Source organism: Condylura cristata, unplaced genomic scaffold (genome assembly GCF_000260355.1).
Source record: "Condylura cristata isolate star-nosed mole 26May11 unplaced genomic scaffold, ConCri1.0 scaffold00006, whole genome shotgun sequence".
NCBI classification, from domain to species: Eukaryota; Metazoa; Chordata; class Mammalia; order Eulipotyphla; family Talpidae; genus Condylura; species Condylura cristata.
Genome location: NW_004567107.1, coordinates 41746685 through 41770369, shown reverse-complemented (window position 1 = coordinate 41770369; position 23685 = coordinate 41746685). Strand labels below are relative to the sequence as shown.

Genomic DNA, 23685 nt, shown 5'->3' with positions numbered 1-23685 from the left:
TTAGACTATGTGAAGTAAAACATCTATTTTGGTTTAAATTTAATTGCATTCTATTCTATTACATGTATTTTATGTATAATTGTGAAAATGAAATATGTACATATTTTTATTTTAATCTTCAGTGACTTATAATTTATTTACAATGAAATACACAGATCTTAACACAGGTCAGTGCATTTTGAGAAATAATTCTTTCCATATTACCCATGTAATTCAGAAAATTTTTGTTACCCAAGAAAGGTTCTCTTGCCTCTTATTAGTCCGGGTCTTTTCCCAATCCTAGAAGCAAGTACTGTTCAGTATTACACAATAGTTAGTTTATTATTTTTTTAATGATATGCTTCAAAGAAGAATTTGAAATTAAAAAATTGCCAACTTTTATTGAAGATTGTTTGAACCAATGGTGAGATAAAAGACAAGACTAATACTGGGATTTTAAAAAGCATTTGTGAAAAAATGTAAGTGAATAATTTTTAATACTACTTAGTTTTTGGCTTTATATAAGTAATTTGTAATTTGGGTTAATACTGAATTTATCCTTGCATATAGTCTACATATACTCATTGGATAACTTCTTGGTGATCACCTAAAAGTTTTTTGACTATTCCAATGTTCATAAAAAAAAGTCATGTGTAAACCTAATTTGTTGTTGATTTACCCCCAAGTAGTTACCAAACATTTTTTTATCTATAGCTTTAATCATTTACCTTTAAAACATTTTTGTCTGCATAAATTTATTATTCATTACAGAGTTTTCTAATAAATAAATGTAACTATTTAGATATATTTTATTGTTAAATAAAATAGTGATTAAATCATAACTGTTGTGTTTTAGGACCTCATCTTTCTACTTTGGAGGCCCTTTTTGGTAGAATTTTACTTCTAGCTATGTCAATGAATTTTATTCTTGTAAAATAGGATATGGATAGAAAAGTAAGTCACAAGCAAGGAGAAATAAAACAGCTTTACTTAGGAATAATGTGACAACTGCGTTTTTCCTGCCCCTTTTTATTATCATCTTGTTTTCCTCCTGTAACATATCATGTATGATTCTTTGTTTTTGTTGTTCTTTGGCAACTCAGAGTTATTTGTTAAATTTCAGTGTGTGCCTGCCTCCTTTTTATCATCAAGTCTTTATTGAGGATTGACTGTATACCAGACATTGTGATAGGTGATGAAGAAAAAACAGAAATTTCTGCCTTTGCAGGGCTTACTTATAAAACAAAATTCATCAGTTTTATCTTCCCACTTCCCATGCCTGGATAATCATCATTTTTTCTCTTTGAACTTTACCAGCTTACCTTTTTTATATTTCACATAACGTGCTGTCATACACTGTCTTTCTCTGTAAGGCTTAACTCACTTAGCCTGATGTGTGCTAGGTATGCTATGTTCTTGCAAAGGGTAAAAGTCTTCTTTCTTGTGGCTGAACAATATTTCATTGTGTATATGTACTACATCTCTTTTATCCATTTATTTGTTTATATAATTTTAGTTTTTCAGTGCCTTGTCTACTGTGAATAATGCTGCAATAAACACGAGAGTGCATATATCATGTCAAGATCCTATTTTTTGGATGTATATCTCAGAAGTGTCTGTCTAAATTAGGAAAGATCATGTGAGCACAAACAAGGAAGGGCAGTTAAGTGGTTCTTTTTGTATGTTCCTCACCCACTAGAGTTATGAAAATCCATGGAAGTAAAAAGTGCCATAGTAACAATTGCTTTGGAGTCTGTCTAATCAGGTTTCTATTATTGTGTAACAAGTTACAGCAAATTGATGACTTAAAATTTTGCTTCTTTAGTAGCTCACAATGTCAGTGGGTCATAAATCTGAATGGGATCAACTCAGTTGTCACTTCTTAATTTCACAAGAATGAAATTACATGGCTTTTATCTAGATGTCCTAAGAAAGAATTCACTCCCAGGCTCATCCAAGTTCTTGGCAGAATTCATTATCTTTCCTTGACTTGTAGGGCTGAGGTCTTGCTTGCTTAGTCACTGTCAGTTGAGATCTGTTCTGCTCCTATAGGCTGCACACATCACTTCTTCTATCTGCAAAACAGTAAGTGTCATGTTGAGGTCTTTTCATGCTCTGGCTCTCTGATTTGTTCTTGCATACCAACCAAGTTGGTATGGAAGTTCTTTTAATCACTTAAGAGGCTAGATCATTCCCACTCTATTTTAATCTCAGTTGTGCTGTATGACATAATCACAGGAGAAATACCTTACCATTTTCATTGATTGAGGAATGCAGGTTTGAAATCTGCAGGTGGAGGACATTTTTGGAAATCTCCTTTATTACATCACTTTGAAATCCAGCTTCAGTCTTCATAATATCTTATTTATAACTAGTGAACAAGAATAAAACATATAACACACATATGAAAGACATTAAGAAAGCTTATATTTTGAAATGAAGTTTTTCCTTCAAAAAATAAAGGGTGATACTACTATGTCTCTTGATGGGAAAACTCAGTATTATAAAGAATGAATTCTTTCCTAAACAAATGCATAATTTCATTATAAGAAAACCAAAACACCTAATAGTTTTCTTAAAAGTTGAAAAGCTGACTGTAAAGTTCATAGGGAAAATGTACACAAAAACAGCCATGAAAATTTGGGGTAAAAGAATATTAAAAGGGTAAGGGTTTGTTCTTCTTAGTCTCAGTAGATACTATAAAGCAATAGTTATAAAATTGGAGTGGTACCTGGCCAGGAGTTAATGAAGGGGTTAATTATACATACAGAGTTATGTATAAATGAGAACTTAGTTTATGATTACTATGTCAATGGCATTAGGGGAAAATAACTATATGTTTAGGAAAACTAAATTTATACCTTTATCTCAATACCAAAATCAATTAAAACTACCAAATGGATATGAATAAAGACAGGAGAATATTATTTTGTGATCATATAGCATAGAATATCATCATACCTAAATTCTAAAATGCATCAAGGCTTATGGGGAAAAAGATGGTATATTTTGCCACATAAAAGTTAATAAATATCATAAGTGAAGTTAAAGGAAGAAAGACATGAAGTACATAGGAATCAAAATTTCATCATATTTAAGAAGACCCTGTAAATCAGCAAAAAATATAAACAATATGATAAATAATAGGGAGATTATAAGAATAGGCTATTCACAAAATATGAAAAAGAAATGTCATTATACGCATGAATAGGATCAAATGCAGGGAATGTTCAATAAAAATCCAGATGTATGAAATATATATATGTATATATATATATATGTATATATATATATTTACATTAAAGAAAAGTAACCTGGGCCTTTCCTGGTGGTGCAATGCATGAAAGCGCTGCAATATGAAGCTCTCCACAGTTGTAGCACTAGTTCGATCCTCTCCCTGGGAGGTGACCCACATGGCCTGGCAGACCTCTCCTGTAACACCCACTGCTCCCCTCAGCAGTGTACTTAAGGGGATATGCCTTGTTCTGCTCCCCACTCTGTGTCTCATCCCCTCTACCTCTGGCCTGTACCCCAGTTCTTGAATGCAAAATAAATAAAGCTTTAAAAAAAAAAAAGTAACCTGACTGACCACCAATAGTGGAATGGTGAAATGAGTTATACTTTATCTACACTGGTGTGCTATAAAACCTAGGAAAATCATTGTATGTACAGGTTCATGTAGACACATATAGAAATACTTGGAAAGAATTCTGCAAGATGTACTATTAAATGAGAAAAAGCAAATAGTAGGGAAAACATGCTGTTATTCTCCTGGTTCTTATATTTATTCTCCCACATTATATGAGAAATATAAAATGTTTGCTTGTGCTTTTGCTCTTATATTTAAGGTGAACACTATGACATATCCCGAGCAGTGGATAGTGAGCAACAGTGACACATATTATTAGTCAAATCATTTAGGAGGGATGCTGTCACAGGTGCTATTGCTCAGCCTCTATAAGGACATCAGGATGCTATAACTATGAAATGGTAAAACCTCTTTTATCTAGCCTCTCTAAATGGCCACGTGTAAGGAGGGCTTCTTGCATCCTCTTATTTTGTAATTTGGGAGTGAAAGCATTGGAGATTTTAAAGTTGTCTGTTACGGTAGGTATTTTAGTGTTCAGTCTCCTGGCTAGTACAGACACATTTCCACATGTGCAGGTGAATTTATTGATAGGGGAATGAATACAGTTCTATGGCTAGTCATTTTTCTCCTGGAATGGGGAGTAGTGGGAAGCAAGGAGCATCAAGCAGAAGGCAGTCAATTGTTACCTGAAGTGTTTCTTCATTCTTGTGAAAAGTATTTGAGCTAGAGAAAATGTTATATACACAAAAATAACTAGGAAATTTTGGCAAAAAATTACGGGGCCTGCTCGACCTCAGAAGTATTTTATTAGCAATTTGCTTCAAAATTAATTTGACCACTGCAATGCTAGAGCTATGGCTGCTATTCATTTAAGGATTTAGGCAACTAATAAATTAAAACGATGAAGTAACTATTTCTGTTTCATATGTGAAATGTAAAAGTGAAAATTCTTTGAATGATATGTATATTAGGTTTGACTTATGGTATAGGATATGTAGTATAGTTTTTCTCTAGCATTTCATCTTTTCAAAATGCCTCATGATTTTTGCTTCATCCAAAGTTCACTATATAGTTATTTTTTAATGATTGCCTATAAAATTACTTAAATAGATTTAAAATGAAAACCTTATGTAGCTTACCTAAATGAAAAACTAGTATCCCCTGTCACAAATAGAAGAGAACCATAAAATTAAAGAAAGCTAAAATGGAGGCAGCTCTCTTGGCCGTCTTTGACTATGCAGGTGCCTTGCTTTGTCTTTCTCCATTTCCTAATAAACGTATCCTTTTAAAATGTAAAATTAAATAAAGCTACAATGAAGTAATATTATATGATTTGGCTATCTGCTCTTGGTTGGCAATACCTGACACTGACATATACTTTCCCCTTAAAAAGTGAGATCATTATATGCCAGAAGTGGTAAAGACTGAGACCTTCTTAGTGATACGATCTGAAAAATTAAAAGGAATTGAAAGTGAAATAAATTTTTAGTATATGATTCATAGCTATTATTGCCTTGCCTCTGGACCACCATTGTCATTAATTGCACATTCAGAGAAACATTGGTAGAAACAGTTTCTAGGATTGGAATCAGAAAACTGCAATCACTGCTGTCACCATGTTTTTGAGTTGTCACTATGTCTGTATTCATCATTTAGAAAAGAGGATGAAATTTAATTCACCTCAGGATTTTTGGGAGGATCAAATGGAGTAATATTAACACTAATTATAATATTAGCAAGTTTAATAGCCATTTATAACTAAGAGTTTCTTTTATTTAGGCTTACAGTGCTTTTGTTATCAGCATATGGATTTAATAACATATTCTTTTAATTCTTGGCACTTTACCATAAGACCTTGAGTCAGCATCTCACTCTGGCAAATACCATAGACTGAATAAGAATGAACCTGCTTCTCTGTATTCTCAATAGGAAATGCATTTAAAGTACATTTCAAGTCTGGAGTTGCAAAACTTAACTTTATGCAGTGTTAGACCTTCAGCTACGCTGCTTACTTTTATCGATAGATAGACTAGTGAGGTCTCCTATTCCAAAACCCTTCCTAATATTGCGGTAATGTTGGTGTTCTTAGCTCGTTTGCTCTTTGTAGTCTTCATAGTGTTTTAGTAAAATTACTTTCTTCAGAAATTATTACTTAGTTTAGGAGAATCTTAGTAACGGTTGGTCTTCGGACTGGCAGGGAAATGATGTTTAAGACAGAGTTATAATAAAAAGTATTCCTCTCTTTGTAGAAAGTAGTTGTTACTTTGTTTTTTAGACTCAAAATTAGCTTTACATATTTTATGTAATCATTGTATTTTTGTCATTGGGAAGTTATTCTAAATTAAACCTTAATTACATCCCTGGTTCCTAAAAAACTCTTGCCTTCTAAACTTGCTTTCAAAAAAATTTTGTTCTTTGATGGTAGTCAGATAATTTTTGAGAAATAAGTGATGTGTTCTTAGGAACGATTTTTTGAACAAATTTCATTTTTTAATTGACTCCTTTATTCTCCTGTGCTCAGAAGTGCAAGAGAATGTGCTAGGGACCCTTAGCACTATGTTAGCCTTTTCATGATTCTCTTTGAAGTCAGGAGTGTAATGATAACACTTAGAGTTTTCTAATAATTTCTGATGCCTGTAGCAATCACATACTTTTAGTTAATAATTCCTGAAGTTTAAGCTTTATGTTTAACTCTATCCCTGTTGAGAAAGCAGGCTTTGTAATGTTTATTGCATTTGAATGTGCTTAAGTATTATTTATTTACTTAAAATTTACTCTAAGAGGCCCTCCCTGGTGGCACAGCGGGTTAAAGCGCAGCTCTAGAATTGAAAGCCACTTCCGCATGAGTTCGATCCCTGCCTGCCCCGGAGGTGACCACATGGTGTGGCAGACCTCTCCTGACCCGCCCACTGCTCCCCTCAGCAGTGTACTTCGTTGATCTGCCTGTTCTGCTCCCCACTCTGTCTCTGGTGAAGCCTCTCACTGCCCCTGCAACTCTGGCTGTACCCCAGTTCTGTATGAATAAATAAATAAATCTTTAAAAAAAAAAATTTACTCTAAGAAAACTGCCTTAAAAATATGACAATCTCTGAAAAACAGAAGAAGCTGTACAGTTTTATATGTGATAGTCAGCTAACACAAGGACTGTGAGTATACTTACAAATTTCCATTTCACATATAAAATGAATTCTGTTTAAACTAACAATACATTTCCATAATCCCATTCAGGATAGTCCTTGAGGGGGAAGAGTTGTCATTCCTAGAAGACTAAACTGGATCTTCCTAATTATCATTGAACATTCCAGGAAGAACTCTGTAAATTAAGGTTAAAGATCTTGGTAAATTTCTGCTTCTTTATCAATCAACACAGTGAGAGAAAATTTAACTAACATTTTTTTCCCCATTCTGTCTTGTCATTTAGTCATTCTTTTTGTCCCCTGTGATCTTGTTATAAAGTATTAGTACCCTTTACCTGCATATTACTTTGAATATTTACAACACTTGTAGGGTTCTTTCTTGGCAAGATTTAATAAATAGACTTATGGCATGTAATTTCTTTTACTTTTACCAACATTGAAAATAATGGTGTTAGGTTTCTGATTTCTTTTCCTGTAAACCATGCCTGTTGAGGAAATAAGTTTTTCTTTTCTTGCATTTTTCCATCATATGCTTCACAAGTTTCTTCTTTCCTCAGTCTCTTAATTTCCATTTTAACTGGCCTGAAAATGTTGAATGAGTTCTTTTCCTTCCCTCTTCTTACAAAGTAACTTTTCTCATTAATTCTCTTCTGCTACTATGAATATCTTCCTTCTCTGTTGCCCTTTTATTAATAGTCAAACCCAGTGAATTTCCCTTTCCTCCCGCCTCTAACATAGTTGTTCTAATAGCCAATGTTTTTAATTTGCTAAAGGCTTTTTCATATTTCTTGTAGGTCTATTAAAATCAGCTTAAAGGCAGTTTCTGACAGTTCTCAGTAGTAAGATTTGAAAGGTTTGATGCTGAGTAAAGGTATAATAAGGAATGTTCTTACATGAGAAAGGCAATGAAGACCTTGATATAATAAAGAATTTTTATAGGAACTTATATTCTTCTTAGCTGACTAATAAGCTTAACAGTTATAAATTCACTTACTATTAAAAGGAATTTCTGTTTTGAAGTGTGATTCATTTTATTTTTCTTGAAGTACATCCAAAACAACATATTGTATAAATTTGTCCTCAGAATACATCAATTAATTCTGTTGAACTAGCACGTTTTTGTGTGGTATGTAATTTGTTTCAGTATTCACTTCTTTTATAAGTGATAAGAATTATGCATGTATACAAAATAAGCAAATATCATATTTTAATATCATATTTGAACAGTAATAGGAGATACCATCATTTAAATATGTGTCAGTAAGGGTGTTAAATTACTTAATTCATGTAGTGTCTGTGAGCATAAATACATTGTAGATACAGTATACATTTTGGATAAATTTCTAGCTGAGACTATTGCTATGATTAGACCTCTTAACTGCCAACATTCTGATATACCAGGTGACATTTAGAGATTAGATTGTTTTTTTCCTCTCTGAGCAGTTAATGGTAAATTATTGATTATTCCTGCTAATTCCACATTTGTCCATCTCCTTTCAGTTCACATTTTGGCCAAATGTTGTTTATTAAAATTCAAAAGTGGTAAAATATATTTGTTCATTCTCTTTGGGAACACTTCTATAAAACTTATTTTGTGAAATGACTTCCTTAAGAGTTTACTTAAATATCTGCTTGCTATAAAGATTTAAAGTAAAATGTGGCACTTTATAGGTTTCACAAAGGTTAATGGAAATAACCTTTAAAAATGGTAATACCTACCAAATGATCGTTTCTGTATTTCTTTCAATAATGCTAATTGAGTAGTTCCTACTCTAAAATATGGCAAATAAGAAAATAAACTTATAGTAGATAAAATTCAATGGATATTTAAACAGAAATTAATGTTTAACTTAGGAACAGTATTAAATACTATTTGAAAAAAATTGAATCATAATATATTATTTTAGGAAAGAAAAATAGCATGCTACTTTACTTTTGGCCCTTCGTGATATATTAAAAGGTATTTAATGGGATCACATAAGGCACTTTGGAAATAACAAGCATTTATTGGCATTTCCATTATTTTAAAAAATGTGTATCCATATATAAAAGATACTGTAAATTTTACAAGTATTCAGTGGGCATTTTTTTGCCAGTTGCAGGACATATTTAATTATTAATTAATTATTAAATTGCTGTATGTGATTATACCGTGTTGGGTCTTTGGGATGTACTAGCAACATAAAAATATGCTTACTGCTTTGTGTGTCAACATGGGACAGGTGTGGGAATAAACTGAAACTCTTATATTCATATTTTCTATTATTCTGCAAATTCTGGGATTGGATTGGTATGTCCCTTTCAGATGGGTTCTGTAGACATAGCTCTCCTCCTGGATCTGATGACTTTAGTTTGAGGTAGAAAGGAGTATTTCAGTGGCTCTACAGTCTACCTTTACTAATGATAGGGCCTTACTGTCAAAAGAATAAAACGAAATATAACAAACCCTCAGCTAAAAACCAAGTAAATAAAAGATTTTCCAGGATCATTTCTTTGATGAAATAAGATATAGCTGAAGTAGTTATTTTTTTTATTCTTTTTCCATTACTCTTGTTTTTTGTTTTTGTTTTACTTTTTCCACTACTGTTATACTCTGAAAAGGTATACTTTCTCAGACCATAAGCACTGTGTTCAGTTCCACTTCTCTCCATTGCTGAGTTCTTTCAAGCTTCTTTTCAGCCTGTGTCTAATGATTGATAGAGAAAGCATGTATACAGGATTATAAGGAAAATTGTATTACCTTCCAAGGGACTGCAGTTCAATATTTTTACTAACTTGGTCTTCCATTAGCTTTGTAAGTAATTATGGGCAAAGAATTATACCCATTTGTGTTTTTTTTTCCTTTTTATTTTATTTTAACAAGTGCTGTAAGGTCTTCATGTGATCAGAGAACACATTCATATATTATTATCTTAGATAAATTAGCAGTGACCCATACTTGATTTCCAATATCTTGACTTTTTCTGAGTTTCATTTTTGCTGTAATTATAGAAGCTCATGATTTGAAGATTTTAAACATTTATTTGCATACTTATGTTGAAATCAAGTGGGATAGAAAGATGAAATTTACATGGATGTTGAAGACAAGAGACTTGTTTTTTGAAGTATTTATTTCACTAATTATTCATGATGTATTATAAATGTCATATATGTCTATACAATGCTTTGTATCTATATTAACAATTTTAGTTCTTCATAAGTATCTTATGATGGAGTTCATATATTTTTAATCTAAGGAAATTATTACTAAGTAAATCGACTATCCCATTATACTAATAGATAGATAGTGTCAGAACAAGAATATAAAATCAGTTCTCTTAATTCTAAGTTAACTGATTTTGCCATCTCATTATTTTGCTGCAACAAAGAAAACCAATTGAAAACAAAAGCCACATGCCACCACTTAGATAAATGATTCCTAAGAAAGTGAAAGGAAAGGACTAGTCCCTCATGGGGAAAAAAAAATTTTTTAGAGAAATTAAATTCTTAACAATGCTGGCAAGAAAATAGTGGAGTTGTGTTTGTTGATGAGAGAACTTATATAAACAAAACAACATGAACTATGTCTAGATAGCCAAGAGTGGGTAAAATTTCAATGGATGATTATAAAAGAACAGGCTCAATTTGAAAATACCTTCAAGGTTTAGATTCTTCTTTTTTTTTTTTTTTAAGATTTATTTATTGGCCCTCCCTGGTGGTGCAGCGGGTTAAAGCACTGCACTGAGAAACTAAAGGCACTGCAGCATGAGTTCGATCCCCGCCTGCCCCGGAGGTGACCACATGGCGTGGCAGACCTCTCCTGACCAGCCCACTGCTCCCCTCAGCAGTGTACTTCGTCCATCTGCCCGTTATGCTCCCCACTCTGTTTATGGTGAAACCTCTCGCCGCCCCTGAGCTTCTGGACTGTACCCCAGTTCTGTATGCACAAATAAATAAATCTTTAAAAAAAAAGATTTATTTATTTATGCTTACAGAACTGGGGTACAGGCCAGAGGTGTGGTGGGTGGGAGGATTCACCAGGGACAGAGTGGGGAGCAGAACAGGCAGACTGACAAAGTACTCTGCTGAGGGGAGCAGTGGACGGGTCAGGAGAGGTCTTCCATGCCATGTGTGTCAGCTCCCTGGCTAGGGATTGAACTTGTGATGCAGAGGCTTCAAAGAGCTTCCTGATGCAGTGCTTTAACTTGCTGTGCCACCAGGGAGAGCCCCAAGGTTTAGATGGTTTTAATAAAAAAAATATTTTGTATCCTAGTCTGAGTTGATTTTTTTTTCATCTAAAATGTAATAGATAACATTAAAGAATTTAAACAATTTTACAAAAAGGCTGGACATTTTTTTATAATTAAAAAAAAAAGTCTGTCTTCGGGTCCTCCCTGGTGGCACAGCGGGTTAAAGTGCTGCACTAAAAAGCTTAAGCCACTTCAGCATGATTTCCATCCCCGCCTGCCTGGGAGGAGATCCACATGGCGCGGCAGACCTCTCCTGACCCGCCTGCTACTCCCCTTAGAAGTGTACTTTGTCGATCTGCCTGAGTCTGCTCCCCACTCTGTCTCTGGTGAATCCTCTCACCTTCCGCATCTCTGGCCTGTACCCCAGTTCTGTATGAATAAATAAATAAATCTTAAAAAAAAAAAGTCTGTCTCCTACCATTTAATTTGTATGATATTTGTATTTTTTTAATAAAAGCTCTTTGTTAGATTTACAAGGTTTTCTCTACCCTGTGCTTTCTGAAAATTTGCCTTTTGTTTTACCATGAATGGATTAGAACTTTTAATGTTTTACAGCCTTTAAGTAGATTGTCATATTTATTTCTTGTAGCTATGATAGATTACATTTATGGATGTTTAAATCTTAAACTGATATTGTATCCTGCATGTAAATCACATCTGAGTATGACATATTGCCCTATAAATATATTGCTACAATAGATTACCTTTTAGTGGTAGCATTATTTTAAAATAGTTTTATATTTATGTTTAAGAAAGAAATTATTACATAGTTTTGTCTTACAATGTATCTTTTCTGGTTTTGGTCTCAAGATAATGTCAGCCTCATTTAAAAAGACAAAACCAGGAGATATTATCATACTTCATATTTGTACAAACCATTTGTGTTAAATTAGCAATTTTTGGTGGGGGGTCTAGAAAATGTTTGATAGAAGCCATCTGGACCTGGCATTTCTGCTATGTGAATAAATTCAATTTTACAAATAAACTTGATTTCATATAGCCATTGCATTTTGCAGACCAGTTTTAAAGAATTTGTTCCCTCTGTGGATTTTCCACATTTAAACTAGTTGAATTTGTTAGTATTAAGTTGTTTTTGTTATCCTTTGAAAAAAATCTTTACAGTACTTTTCCTTTCACCCTTGATAGTCATAGTTCATCTTCCCTTTGTCTCTTGATAAGTCGACCTTAATGTTTATAATTGACCTTTTCTTTTTTTTTTTAGATTTATTGCATTGCTTTTGCTCGGTATGATTTCTTTTCTCATTTTCTGCTAGATGTGATAATTTTTTTTCAGTGTCATTCAATTCAAAATATCCTCTGATTTCCCCTGTGAATCATGGATTACGTTACAGTATTTTGTTCATTACATAACTATTTAAGGATTTTCCAGATACCTTTGTCTTAGATTTCAGATTATTTTTGGTTAGAAAACACGCCATTTTGCTGAATCCTTTTAAATTTGTTAAGGCTTGTCTGCAGCATTTGAACTTTCATATTATGCGCTCATAGTGTTCATTTGTGTTGAAAGCATACTTATTCTAGGGTTGTTACAAAGATTATATGAAAGTTATTTAGTTGAAGTTAGTTGACAATTTCAATATCTATACTGATTTTCTGGATTTTTGGTCTGTTAGTTATTGGAGAAATGAATGTTGAAATCTCCAATTTGTAACTGTATTTTTTTATTTTGATTTTTGGTTCTTTCAGCTTTTACTTCATGTATTTTGAAGTACTCTTCTTAGATCCAAAGATCTATGAAGTTTATTATCTTTTATTGATAGTTTTCTTGATGAAATATTCCTCTTTATCTCTTGTAATTTTCTTAAAAATCATTTTGACTGATCTTATAACTATTCCATCTTTTTTTATGATTGGTGTTTGGAAAGCCTGAGGTTACATCCTTATTTTTAACTGTTTCTATATATCTAAAATGTGTCCTGTTAAAGAGAGCTTATATTTTTATCCATTCTAATGGTCAAGATTTAAAGCTTGTATTATAGTTATCAATGTGGTTCTATTTAATTTAGCTTTTTGTTACTTTCTGTTGATTCTATTCACTCTTTTATTATCTCTATTACTGCCTCCTATTGGTACATTTGTGGTTTTTTTTTTTAAAATATTGAATTTTACCTCCACCATTAGTTATGTTTCTTTTTTATTTGGTGTTTTATCTAAAATATTTAATATAGGTCTTATAATTTGTCACTGTCTGTGTTCAATACTATTCTACTTAATATATATACACATTACAAAAGTGTATTTTCATTTCTATCCTGTCTTTAGTGCTATTTTTGTCATACATCTACTTCATTTTCACATGTGGTAAATTATATCCTGGTACTATTTTTGCTTTTCAGTGTCAGTTCTCTCTTTTAGAAGTTAGAAGATGAGGAAACAAAGAAGAAATTTATCTTTTCTGGTGTTCCTCATGACTTTGTGTGAATCCAGCTTTCCATCTGGGAATAAGTTTATCCATTATTACTTTTATTGGAAGTCTGCTGGAAAATTTTCTTAGCTTTTGTTTATCAAAAAAAGAATTTCCCTTTAATTTTTTTACTGGCTATTTCATTGGCTATAGAATTCAGGTTGTCTTTTTCTTACTACTTTATAGATGTCATTTGATTGCCTTGTGCATGCATTATTTTTAACTGGGAAGGTTTCGATCATTCTAATACTTGTGGTTTTTTTTTGGTTTTTTTTTTTTTTAAGAAAATTTTTTTTTATTTGTGCATGCAGAACTGTGGTACAGGCCAGAGGTGCAGGGGTGGTAAGAGGCTTCACCAGAGACAGAGTGGGGAGTAGAACAGGCAGATCACCAAAGTACACTGCTGAAGGAGCAGCCGGCAGGTCAGGAGAGGTCTGTGGTGCCATGTGGATCACCTCTGGAATAGGGATCAAACTCATGCTGAAGTGTCTTTAGCTTCTTAATGCTGTGCTTTAATTCACTGCGCCACCAGGGTGGGCCCCATTCTAATACTTGTATATTTTGTGTCTTTTTGATGTCTGCTTCAATTATTTCTGCTTACTGCTGTTTTCGTTACTTTAGTTATGATGCACTTTGGTATGACTTTCTTTATGTATTTGTACCCATAGAACTTTTAAGATCTGTGTTAACAGCTTTACTAAATTTCTACCTCACTTTCTTAAATATATTTTCTTTCAGATACTTGAAAGTATAGTTTTTCTGTATTTTCCTTAATCACCACACTTTTCAAGTCATTAAGATTGTTCTTTGTAACTTTTTTCTACTTGTAAGCTGTATTTTTATATTATACAGTAACTCCTCCGATGTTGAATATTTCTGTAGAAGAGTTCACAAAGGTGTCAAATGTTATTACCCCTAAGAAATAGGAGTCAAAGCTTTCTGAACTTTCTGAACAAGTTGTTGATTCCAAATCTATCACAAGAAATATGAGAGATAAGTCTGGGACATTGTATCATAACAGGGAGAAGGGGAGTTAAAGATTGAGGTGATGTCAAAAGAGAAATATTCCCGTTTAAAGCGAATAATACTGTTCAAAAATGAGACATTTTTTTTTGTAAGTGAATGGATTGGCATAGTTGTAATACCTCAAATATATTCAAGAGCCAAAAATCAAAAAGAGATAAACCAAAGGAAACTAATAATCACATTGTTCACCTTGAGAGGGAGATAGAAGATAAAATCACTTTTTTGAGTACTGGTGAAGTAAAGAATCATGCATTTATCCTACTCTTACTGTGTAAACCTTATTTGTAAGTAACCAAATAAATGGTGAGAAGACTCTATAGAAGTCTCCTAAGGAATGAAGGAAACAGAATCAGGGTATCACAAGTTTGATATCTTCAGTGAAATATCTCTCTAGAAAAATTATCATCACTGACTGCTAATTTTTCAGATAAAGCATGAATAGGAAGGAGGAAGTATTGTAATAAAAGGAACTAGCTAAGACCTTGTTTTGCTGTCCAGAAGTAACACTGCAGAATGAGACAGTTTTTTACATCGTAACTGATTCGATCCAATAAGAAATTCATAACTTTTAAAAATTAATCTTGTTCAAGACCCTCAATCTAGTGTACCAGTTTATAGGATATAGGGGAATGGAGAAACTGATTAAATGACCTCTCAGATTGCTCTCAGCCATATCTAGAATTCCAAAAATCTATGAGACAAATAATCCAGTTTCTTCAGAATTTAATTAGGCAAGACATAGAATTGACAAGAAAACTGTTAGGAAATTTAAAGAGAAAGATAGTAACTATTAAGCAAATGTAGTATGTAAAACTTATTTAGACCCTGATTTGAACAAACCAACTCTCAGGAGACATCATAATATTCAGGGAAATTTAAACAATGCCTGGATTTTCAATGATATTAAAGAATTGTTAATGTCTTATAGGTTAAAAGTAGTTTGTATTCCTTAAAAACAAATCTAATGTTTACCAGTATAGTAATAACATTTGCAACTGCTTTTAAATAATCCCATGAGGAGATAAATGGGGGACTTCCAATGATAATTATTTGATGCAGAGTACAGGTATTTATTGTAGTATTTTTCTGTATTGTAGTATTTTAATTTTCCTTAGGAATTTTTAAACTTAAAAGATAAAGTGCCTCTACAAAGTATGAAAGAGAATTTCACAATTCATCAGAATAATTGAGGAGCTTTCAGAATTTTTCACTTTAAACATTTAAAGTGTGTCTTGTGTGTGTGTGTGCGTATTTCCATGAGTTGTACGGAATTTATTCAACATAAATTCTACAGCAAGTTTGGATCTAGCATGTATTTTTTTCCTTGAAATTGGCATGAATAAAGTAGTTTTCATCTTGTTTGTTTTTCAGGTACAGCAGGTACAGACTGTGCAGCAGGTACAACATGTCTATCCAGCTCAGGTGCAGTATGTGGAAGGAAGCGATACTGTCTATACCAATGGAGCAATGTAAGTTTATGTGTAGGAGTTTTTAATTCACCCACTTGGTTAGAGAAAAATATTATACTTTCTGTCATCCCTCTTTTTGAAATTAATTTCCTTGTTTTTACAGTAATATTTTACTAGCACTGTTATTGAAATTAAGCTTATATTGATATTTGTCTTTGATTAAGGATAGGATATGTGTTCCTATTTTAATTATCCAGTAGAATATTTTATTTTATTTGATATAAGAGTTTATTTTTCCATCATTTTGTACTTTTTTTTCATCTCAATTATAATCACCATGGGCTTCCCATCACCAAGTCACCCATGTGCCATCACCATAGTCCAGTGCACTTCTCTCCCCCTCCACCCCTTTTTGATCCCATTCTCCACTCCACCCCCACAAAATATCTCTGGTATATGGTTGTTCATTATTCTTATTATTTTCTCTCCTGGTCCGTTACACTCCTGCTATGAGCGAAACCATTCGGTATTTTTCTTTTTCTTTCTGGCTTATCGCAATAAGCATGATATTTTCCAGCTCCATCCAAGCTGCTGCAAAAGACATGTGTTTCTTTTTTTTTGGTTGCTGAGTAATATTCCATTGTATACATGTACCACATCTTTTTAATCCAGTCATCTACTTTTGGGCATTTGGGCAGCTTCCATGTTTTCCCAATTGTAAATAAAGCAGCAATAAACATGGGGGGTGCAGGTATCTTTTTGAATCAGTATTTTTGTGTCTTTTAGGTAGATACCTAGGAGTAGGATTGCTGGATCGTAGGGAAGCTCCATGTTAAGCAGTTTGAGGAACCTCCAAACAGTTTTCCATAGTGGCTGTCCAGTAGAATATTTTAAACAATAGCTATTGTTATATTCTTTAATAGTTTTCCCTGGATTGAGAAAAGGTACATCTCTTGTTGGCTATTTCTTATAATAATCAGCTTTTAAAACCATCTTTTGTTTTCATAATGGTAAATTTGTATATTTACCTGTAAACTAAAATAAAATTTATTAAATTAGGTACTCATGTCAACTGTGAGCTTCATGATGTCAAGGAATATTATCTTGAAACCCCACCAATGCAATAAAACAGCTAAAGAGTGCTTGGCACACAGAAAGAATTAAATTGTTACCTATTATTACAACTGAAAACAAGAATTACTTTGAATTATTGTATTATAATTGTAATCATGTGAAGATACTTAACTATTCTGCTCCTCTTACTGTTCTTTCCTGGAAAGTGGGAAACAAAGTATTTCTCTTATTGTATTGTGTGAAAATTTGTGAACATATATATATATATATATATATATATATATATATATAAAGCAAGTAGGATAGGGCTTATATACAGTAGAAGCTGCCAACTTAAAGCTGTTCATATTGACCCTGCACTCTTTTCTCATTGCTTATAACTATTGGGCCTATCCACATCACCATGTGCCTTTAAACCTCCAGTGCTTATAAAAGTCTTCATCTTGGTAGTTTCTCATTCCTAATCTCTCCAGCTACATCTTCCATCTCTCCTGGGAACAACCAACTTTGTACATATTTCCCCAGATACTACTCTTATATCTTATATGTGGTTTGTTTTCTGTACTAGAATAACATTCTGTTTTGTCTCTTTTCTTCTCACCTTCTTCCCTTAGACTGATGTGATCTTTGTAAAGTGATCTATCATTCTGTCATGAATCCAGACCCCCCTCTGCAGTTAACTCATCCTTCCTCTGTTAAGAACAGAGTAAAAACAACACTGCAGGGCAAATTATCAGGCATAGTAGTATGACTCCATTGTTTATATTTATCATACTAGGTAAAGCTTCTCCTAGAAACTGTTGTCATTTTGTTATTTCTTTATATCTGTTTCTATGATTAGTACATAGTAAAGGGTCAACAAATTTCAGCTACTCTAGTAAACCTATAATTCTTTATGTATTTTAGGCACAGATATGTTTCACCTGTTTGTTTTATAGAGCTAGGGTCTCCTAAATCCTTATGAAATCTCAACTACTGTTGCATTGACAATAAATTTTAAAAAATGAGATGCACATCACTTAAACCTTTGTATTATCAGGAAAAAAATTTTCTAGCTCACAATGAGATATATTTTCACAACCATGAGAATGGCACATATTAAAATGATTTCCCATTAACAAGTGCTGGAGAGGCTATGAAAAGACAGTTAACCAATTCCATTGTTGATGGTGCAGCTATTTTGGAAAACAATTTGATTTACCTTAGAAAAACTAAAAAAGGTAACATCATATGAACTAGCAATCCCACTTTGGGTGTCTATATGTAACTCAAAAAAAAAATCATACAATGCTTATTATAGTATTATTTGCAACAGTTAGGACTGGAGTAAATTCAGTGTATTAGAGATTGCTCCATTTGAAAATCTCTGACTTATATGTAAATGTTTATATTTAGGTGTATTGTGTAGATGTTTAGGTGCATATAATAGAATGAGGTATATTTTGGGGGGGCAGAGGTATTTTACATTAGTAGAGAAAAAGGACATTTTTAGAAATGGCAGGGTAGTTGCAATGGAATCTCAGTTCTATCAGTTTACTCCTCCATTTGGTTTTAATTTAGAATTGCTAAGCCAGAAGACAATAGGCAGTATATCTATAGAACCATCAAGCTGTACTTCCTTTTAGTCTATTGCTAAAGGATATCAGGACCAAAATTTTGTGGTATGACTAGAAGATGTCTGCTTTCATTAAAACCATCACATTTGCATTCTCAATAGCAAGAAAAGGAAAAGCAGAAGAGGATATATAGTCTTCCCACAAACTCCCAGCTCCTTTTTGCTTTTTATCTCATTGAATGTACAAGAACTTTTATAAACTAATGATTAACTGCAAGGGAATCTAGATAACGATTTGTAGGTTTCATGTCTCTATAGTAGCACTCAGCAGGGGAAAAGGAAATTGAAATGGGTATTGAGAAAATTAACTCCACAGCACCTGTTACAGTCATTTATTACTGGTCCAAAGTAACAGAAATTACTAATGTGTGGCTTTGTGAAACTTATACAGTATGCGTCACTTTTTCCAACTATAAAATATATTATCCAGAGTATTATGTATATTCTTGTTGTGACCCAAAGTATGGTGTATATAACTGTTGTTATTTTTATATTTTTCGCTCCTTTGTATGATTCTGAACTCTGTGTATAATCTTGTATATTTTTAAAATATCCTACATTGGCCTTTCACGTCAATGAATTAACTCATTCATGAGTCTTAGAAAAATAGCATCTCTTAAGAAATTTATAGGAGCCATTAAATGCTAAAATGATATTTAAACACTTAAATGGCATAAAAGTAAATATTCCAGTACCAAAATGTATTTTTTATAGCTCAGTAGCTCAGTTGGTTAGATTATGACTAATGAGGTCAAGGCCATTTGTGCACTTGCCCCATAGTCCAGTTAGGTTTGGTCTCCTCTGTATAGACCCATGTTGTATCCTCAACTCCAGCCAGCATGTCATAGATGCTGAACCCTTGGTTCAGAGAAAGAAGATACATCTTGAAAAACCTTTCATTGCTAATAACTATAATTTTTTTAAAGATTTATTTATTTGTGCATACAAAACTGGGGTACAGGCCAGAGGCTCAGGTGCGGCGAGAGGCTTCACCAGAGACAGAGTGAGGAACAGAACAGGCAGATCGACGAAGTACACTGCTGAGGGGAGCAGCGGGCGGGTCAGGAGAGGTCTGCCACGCCATGTGGTCACCTCCGGGGCAGGCGAGAATCGAACTCATAAGGAAGTGGCTTTAGATTCTCAGTGCTGTGCTTTAACCCGCTGCGCCACCAGGGAAGGCCAGTAACTATAATTTTTTAAAGATTTATTTTTATTTGTTTATACATGTAAAACTGGGGTGTAGACCAGAGGTGGGGTAGGGATGTGAGGATTCATCAGAGGCAGAGTGAGGAACAGAACAGCAGATCTACTGAAATATAATGCTAAGGTGAGCAGCAGGTGAGACATGCTCTACCACGTGTATTAGCTCCCAGCTGGGGATTGAACTCATGCCGCAGTGGCTGGTGATAGCTTGAATAATACTCCTGTGCCACCAGGGACACCCTAAGAAGTTTAATTTTTACTCAAGATTCTATGATTTTTTATGCTTATTTAAAAATATGGACTTTGAATATGTTTTTCAAATGTAACAAATTTTATCTATAATTTTGTAGTGCTGGGTCTTTACACTCCATCTTTTTAATTAGTACACTCCCTTATGTGTTAGGAAGGGTTATTCCATATTATTCTATTGTACCACACTGGATTAATAACGAACAAGTATTTGATCTATGACTTGATTCACAGTCAATTTCCAACTTCTGTGTGGTAATTGGTGGTTTTTGCTAATAATACTCCCAGAAAATATGGATGCCAATCTTGATCATGAACTTCCAAACTTCCACCACATGATCCTACACCCAGTGCATGCTTAGGTACCTGCTGAGTAAGTACTGGTTCACAGATGTTCTTTTCACTATCATCTGCCTCTCATGTAGCCATAATGTAAAGGGCCTTACTCAAGAAGTGATGACAGCCCTCATGGAGCTTGCCATCACTTATAAAAATGTGTAATTGTTGTAATTTGGTGATACTAAATTGTTTACCTTGTTCTTGCTGTGACTATGGACAGTTATTACCAGTATAACAGGTTTAACAGTATGAGTTTGTGACAATCCGAACTACTTTATAGTGGCTAGAATTGGGATAAAATAGCTTTTTACTCAAGGGATAAAGTAACCTACTTCACTTTTGTACCTGTTTGTTATTTTTTCTCTAGTCACCTAGACACTGCCATTTATACATTTTCTTGCACTGATTGAAGATTTTTCTAATGACTGGATCATACCTTTTTCCATTTCTATAATACTTGTAATTTATGATACTTCAGCATTACACTATCATACTTAAACCAGTTGGGAATCTTGATGCATTATCAACTTTTCTAGTAAAATGTTTCCCCCCCACTCTTTCCTTGACTCACATTCCTCCCACTCCCTCCTATTATGTTAATCCAAGTGGAAAATAAAGACATCATATTATATCATGTCCAAATTAAGAAATCAGAAAAGAAAATCTTTGTTAGAATTTGTTTTTAAGATTTATTTATTTATTCATGGAGAACTGGCATACAAGCCAGAGGTGCAGGGGCAGTGAGACGTGTCACCAGAGAGAGAGTGGGGAGAGCAGAACAGGAAGATTGACAAGTACACAGCAGGTGGGTCAGGAGAGGTCTGCCCTGCCTCAGGGCAGGAGATCAAACTCACACTGAAGCAGTTGCAGCCAGTTGCAGTGCTGTGTCCTAACCTGTTGTGCCACCAGGGAGGGCCTTTTGTTAGAAAACTTTTTTGTTCACTGTTTAGTGATGATTAGTGTTTTAATATGCCATATGTTATATGGGTATGTGTTGTAATAGGACTTGACTATTTGGAAACCTTCCCATAACTTTACCAAACTGCTTCACAAAATGTTTAGCCCCATAAAAATGTTCTGTGGTTTCGTATGTAGGGAAACATTGCATGAAGGCTCTTCTTTTGAGGTCTCCAAACTACTATGTCCTTTAAAGCTTTGACATCAAAGGGGGTAGGATACTATATTTGTGAATCATATACAGGTTGTTAACCATTTTTATCTTAATAAAAATATATAAATAAATAACAACTGAGACAGCCTGTAGAAAATAAACACTTTTAAAAACTGAACCACTCTTTTTTTCCTGGTCCTTTACACTCCTGCTATGAGGGAAACCATCCATATTTTTCTTTTTCTTTATGGCTTATTTCACTAAGCATGATCCCTTCCAGCTCCGTCCATGTTGCCACAAAATGGCATGAAGAATGATGTAAAAAAATTTTTAAAGAATAAATAAATAAATAAAACTAAATCACTATTGTAAATAGTGCTGTCATGAATAGACTTGTGCATTTTATCCCTTTGAATTAATGTTTTTGTAGTCTTTGGGTAAGAAACATAAAATTGGAATTGCTGGACCACATGTTAAATCTATTCTGCATAGTTTGAGAGATTTTGTGGAATCTGAAACAGTGCACATTCCCACCAACAGTGTATTTCTGTATATCTCACCAGTACATACTGTTTCTGGTATTTTTAATGTGCGCCATACACATGAGGGTGAGATAGTATCTTGTGGTTTTGATTTGTGTTTCCCTGATAATGAGTGATAGTGCTTTTTCTTGTACACACGAGCCTTCTGTATGTCTTTAGAGAAATGTCTATTTAGCTCTTCTGCCCATTATTTTTTTTAATTATTGTAATGCTATTTACAGTAACCAAGCTATGGAAGTAACCTAAGTGCCTGCAGACAGATGAGTGAATTAGGAAGATATATGTATATATGTACACTAAAACATTAACCTTTTGCGACAGAGATGGAACAAGAGAGAATTATGCTAAGTATAGTAAGTGTGAAAGAGAAAAACAGATACCAAATGGTATCACTTACATATAGAATAAAGATTACAAAAACAAAGTGTCAGATCAAAACAAACTCTAGAAAATCTACTGTCGAATTGAAGCTTCCCACTGTAGTTAGGGAGACGGGAAGTGAAGTGGGAAAGAGCCACAATGGTCATAGTGGACTTTTGGTGTCTTGGTGGTGGGTGTAATATGGTAACATACACTGAAGAGTGTCACTCTGTACCTCTAACTGAGATAAACAAAATTTACTTTAGTTAAAAAAAAAAAAAACAACTGAATCACAAGGCTCTTATCTAAATAGTATCTTACAATTCCACATTGTATAGTTTAGGAGGAACTACATTATTAATAATTTCACAGTGAATAGATTTATTCAAAATCCATAAGCATGTGTATAGTAATCACATTTTTTAAATAATCACTTCTTAGAAATCAGAATTTTTAAAACCATCCAATATCTTTTTCACACATTTTAAAAACAATTAATAGTGAAACTTAAAAGTGATATGCTTCATTTCCCTTTTCAGTTACAGTTATGCCCCTTATTATCATTCAAATAATCTCTTCTTAGAAAAAATGGTTGTAGAATGTCTGTAATTGAGACAGAAAGGATACATTCTTCATTATGCTTTTACAAATGTGTCATTGAAACTGATATATTCTGGTTTGTGAATCCTTAGACCATTTGGATTTTAGAAAGTATGTATATGCTGATACTTAGAAAGATTTTGGAGAAAGAAATTACCCCTGTTATGAAAAAGAGCATGGAAATCTCTTTACAACTAGAAAGGGTCCATTTCATTAGTCACCTATCAGTTCTCATCTGTTCAAAAAGGGAAGACTTAGAAAATATGGCTTTTCAGAATACCAGATTTGGAAAGGTTATAGAGATCATTTATTCCATTTCTTCCACTTTCCAAATGAGTAAACTGATGACCAGAGATTTGTCTGGTTAGTTAGTAATGACAGTTTTTATTTTCTGACCCTCATTTCACAACCCTTTCTAGTGATTGCTGCAGGTTAGAGAGAGAGAGAGAGAGAGAGAGAAAAGAGAGAGAGAGAGAGAGAGAGAGAGAGAGAGAGAGTCATTGGATGATTAGAAGGAAAAGATTGGCCAACTACCAAAAAATTATTAGATCTTATATATTAGACTTGTATATTTGTTTATCTTATTGTAAAAGATAATAAATGTGATATTTTTATAGCAAATGATGAAGACTGGGTTATTCCTATCAATCTCTTTTAATGTTTCCTTAATCCCATATTACATGTTTGTACTTAAATTTATTTGTGAATGTAGAATGCTTTTTGTGTATTCATAAAATGTATAAGAAAATCTGTATAATAATTTTCAATGCCAAATGTTTTAAATAGCTTTTAAAGAGG

At 33.3% G+C, this 23685-nt stretch overlaps 1 protein-coding gene across 2 annotated transcripts in view; it reads left to right on the top strand.

Annotated features, from left to right (window-relative positions):
- Nucleotides 1–23685, top strand: part of RFX3 (regulatory factor X, 3 (influences HLA class II expression)) — a 262431-nt gene that overhangs the window by 127326 nt on the left and 111420 nt on the right. For both annotated transcript variants that reach the window (XM_004677634.2, XM_004677633.2), the window contains one exon: nt 15757–15854. In XM_004677634.2, coding sequence (XP_004677691.1) covers nt 15757–15854 — 98 coding nt within the window. The remainder of the gene's footprint in view (nt 1–15756; nt 15855–23685) is intronic.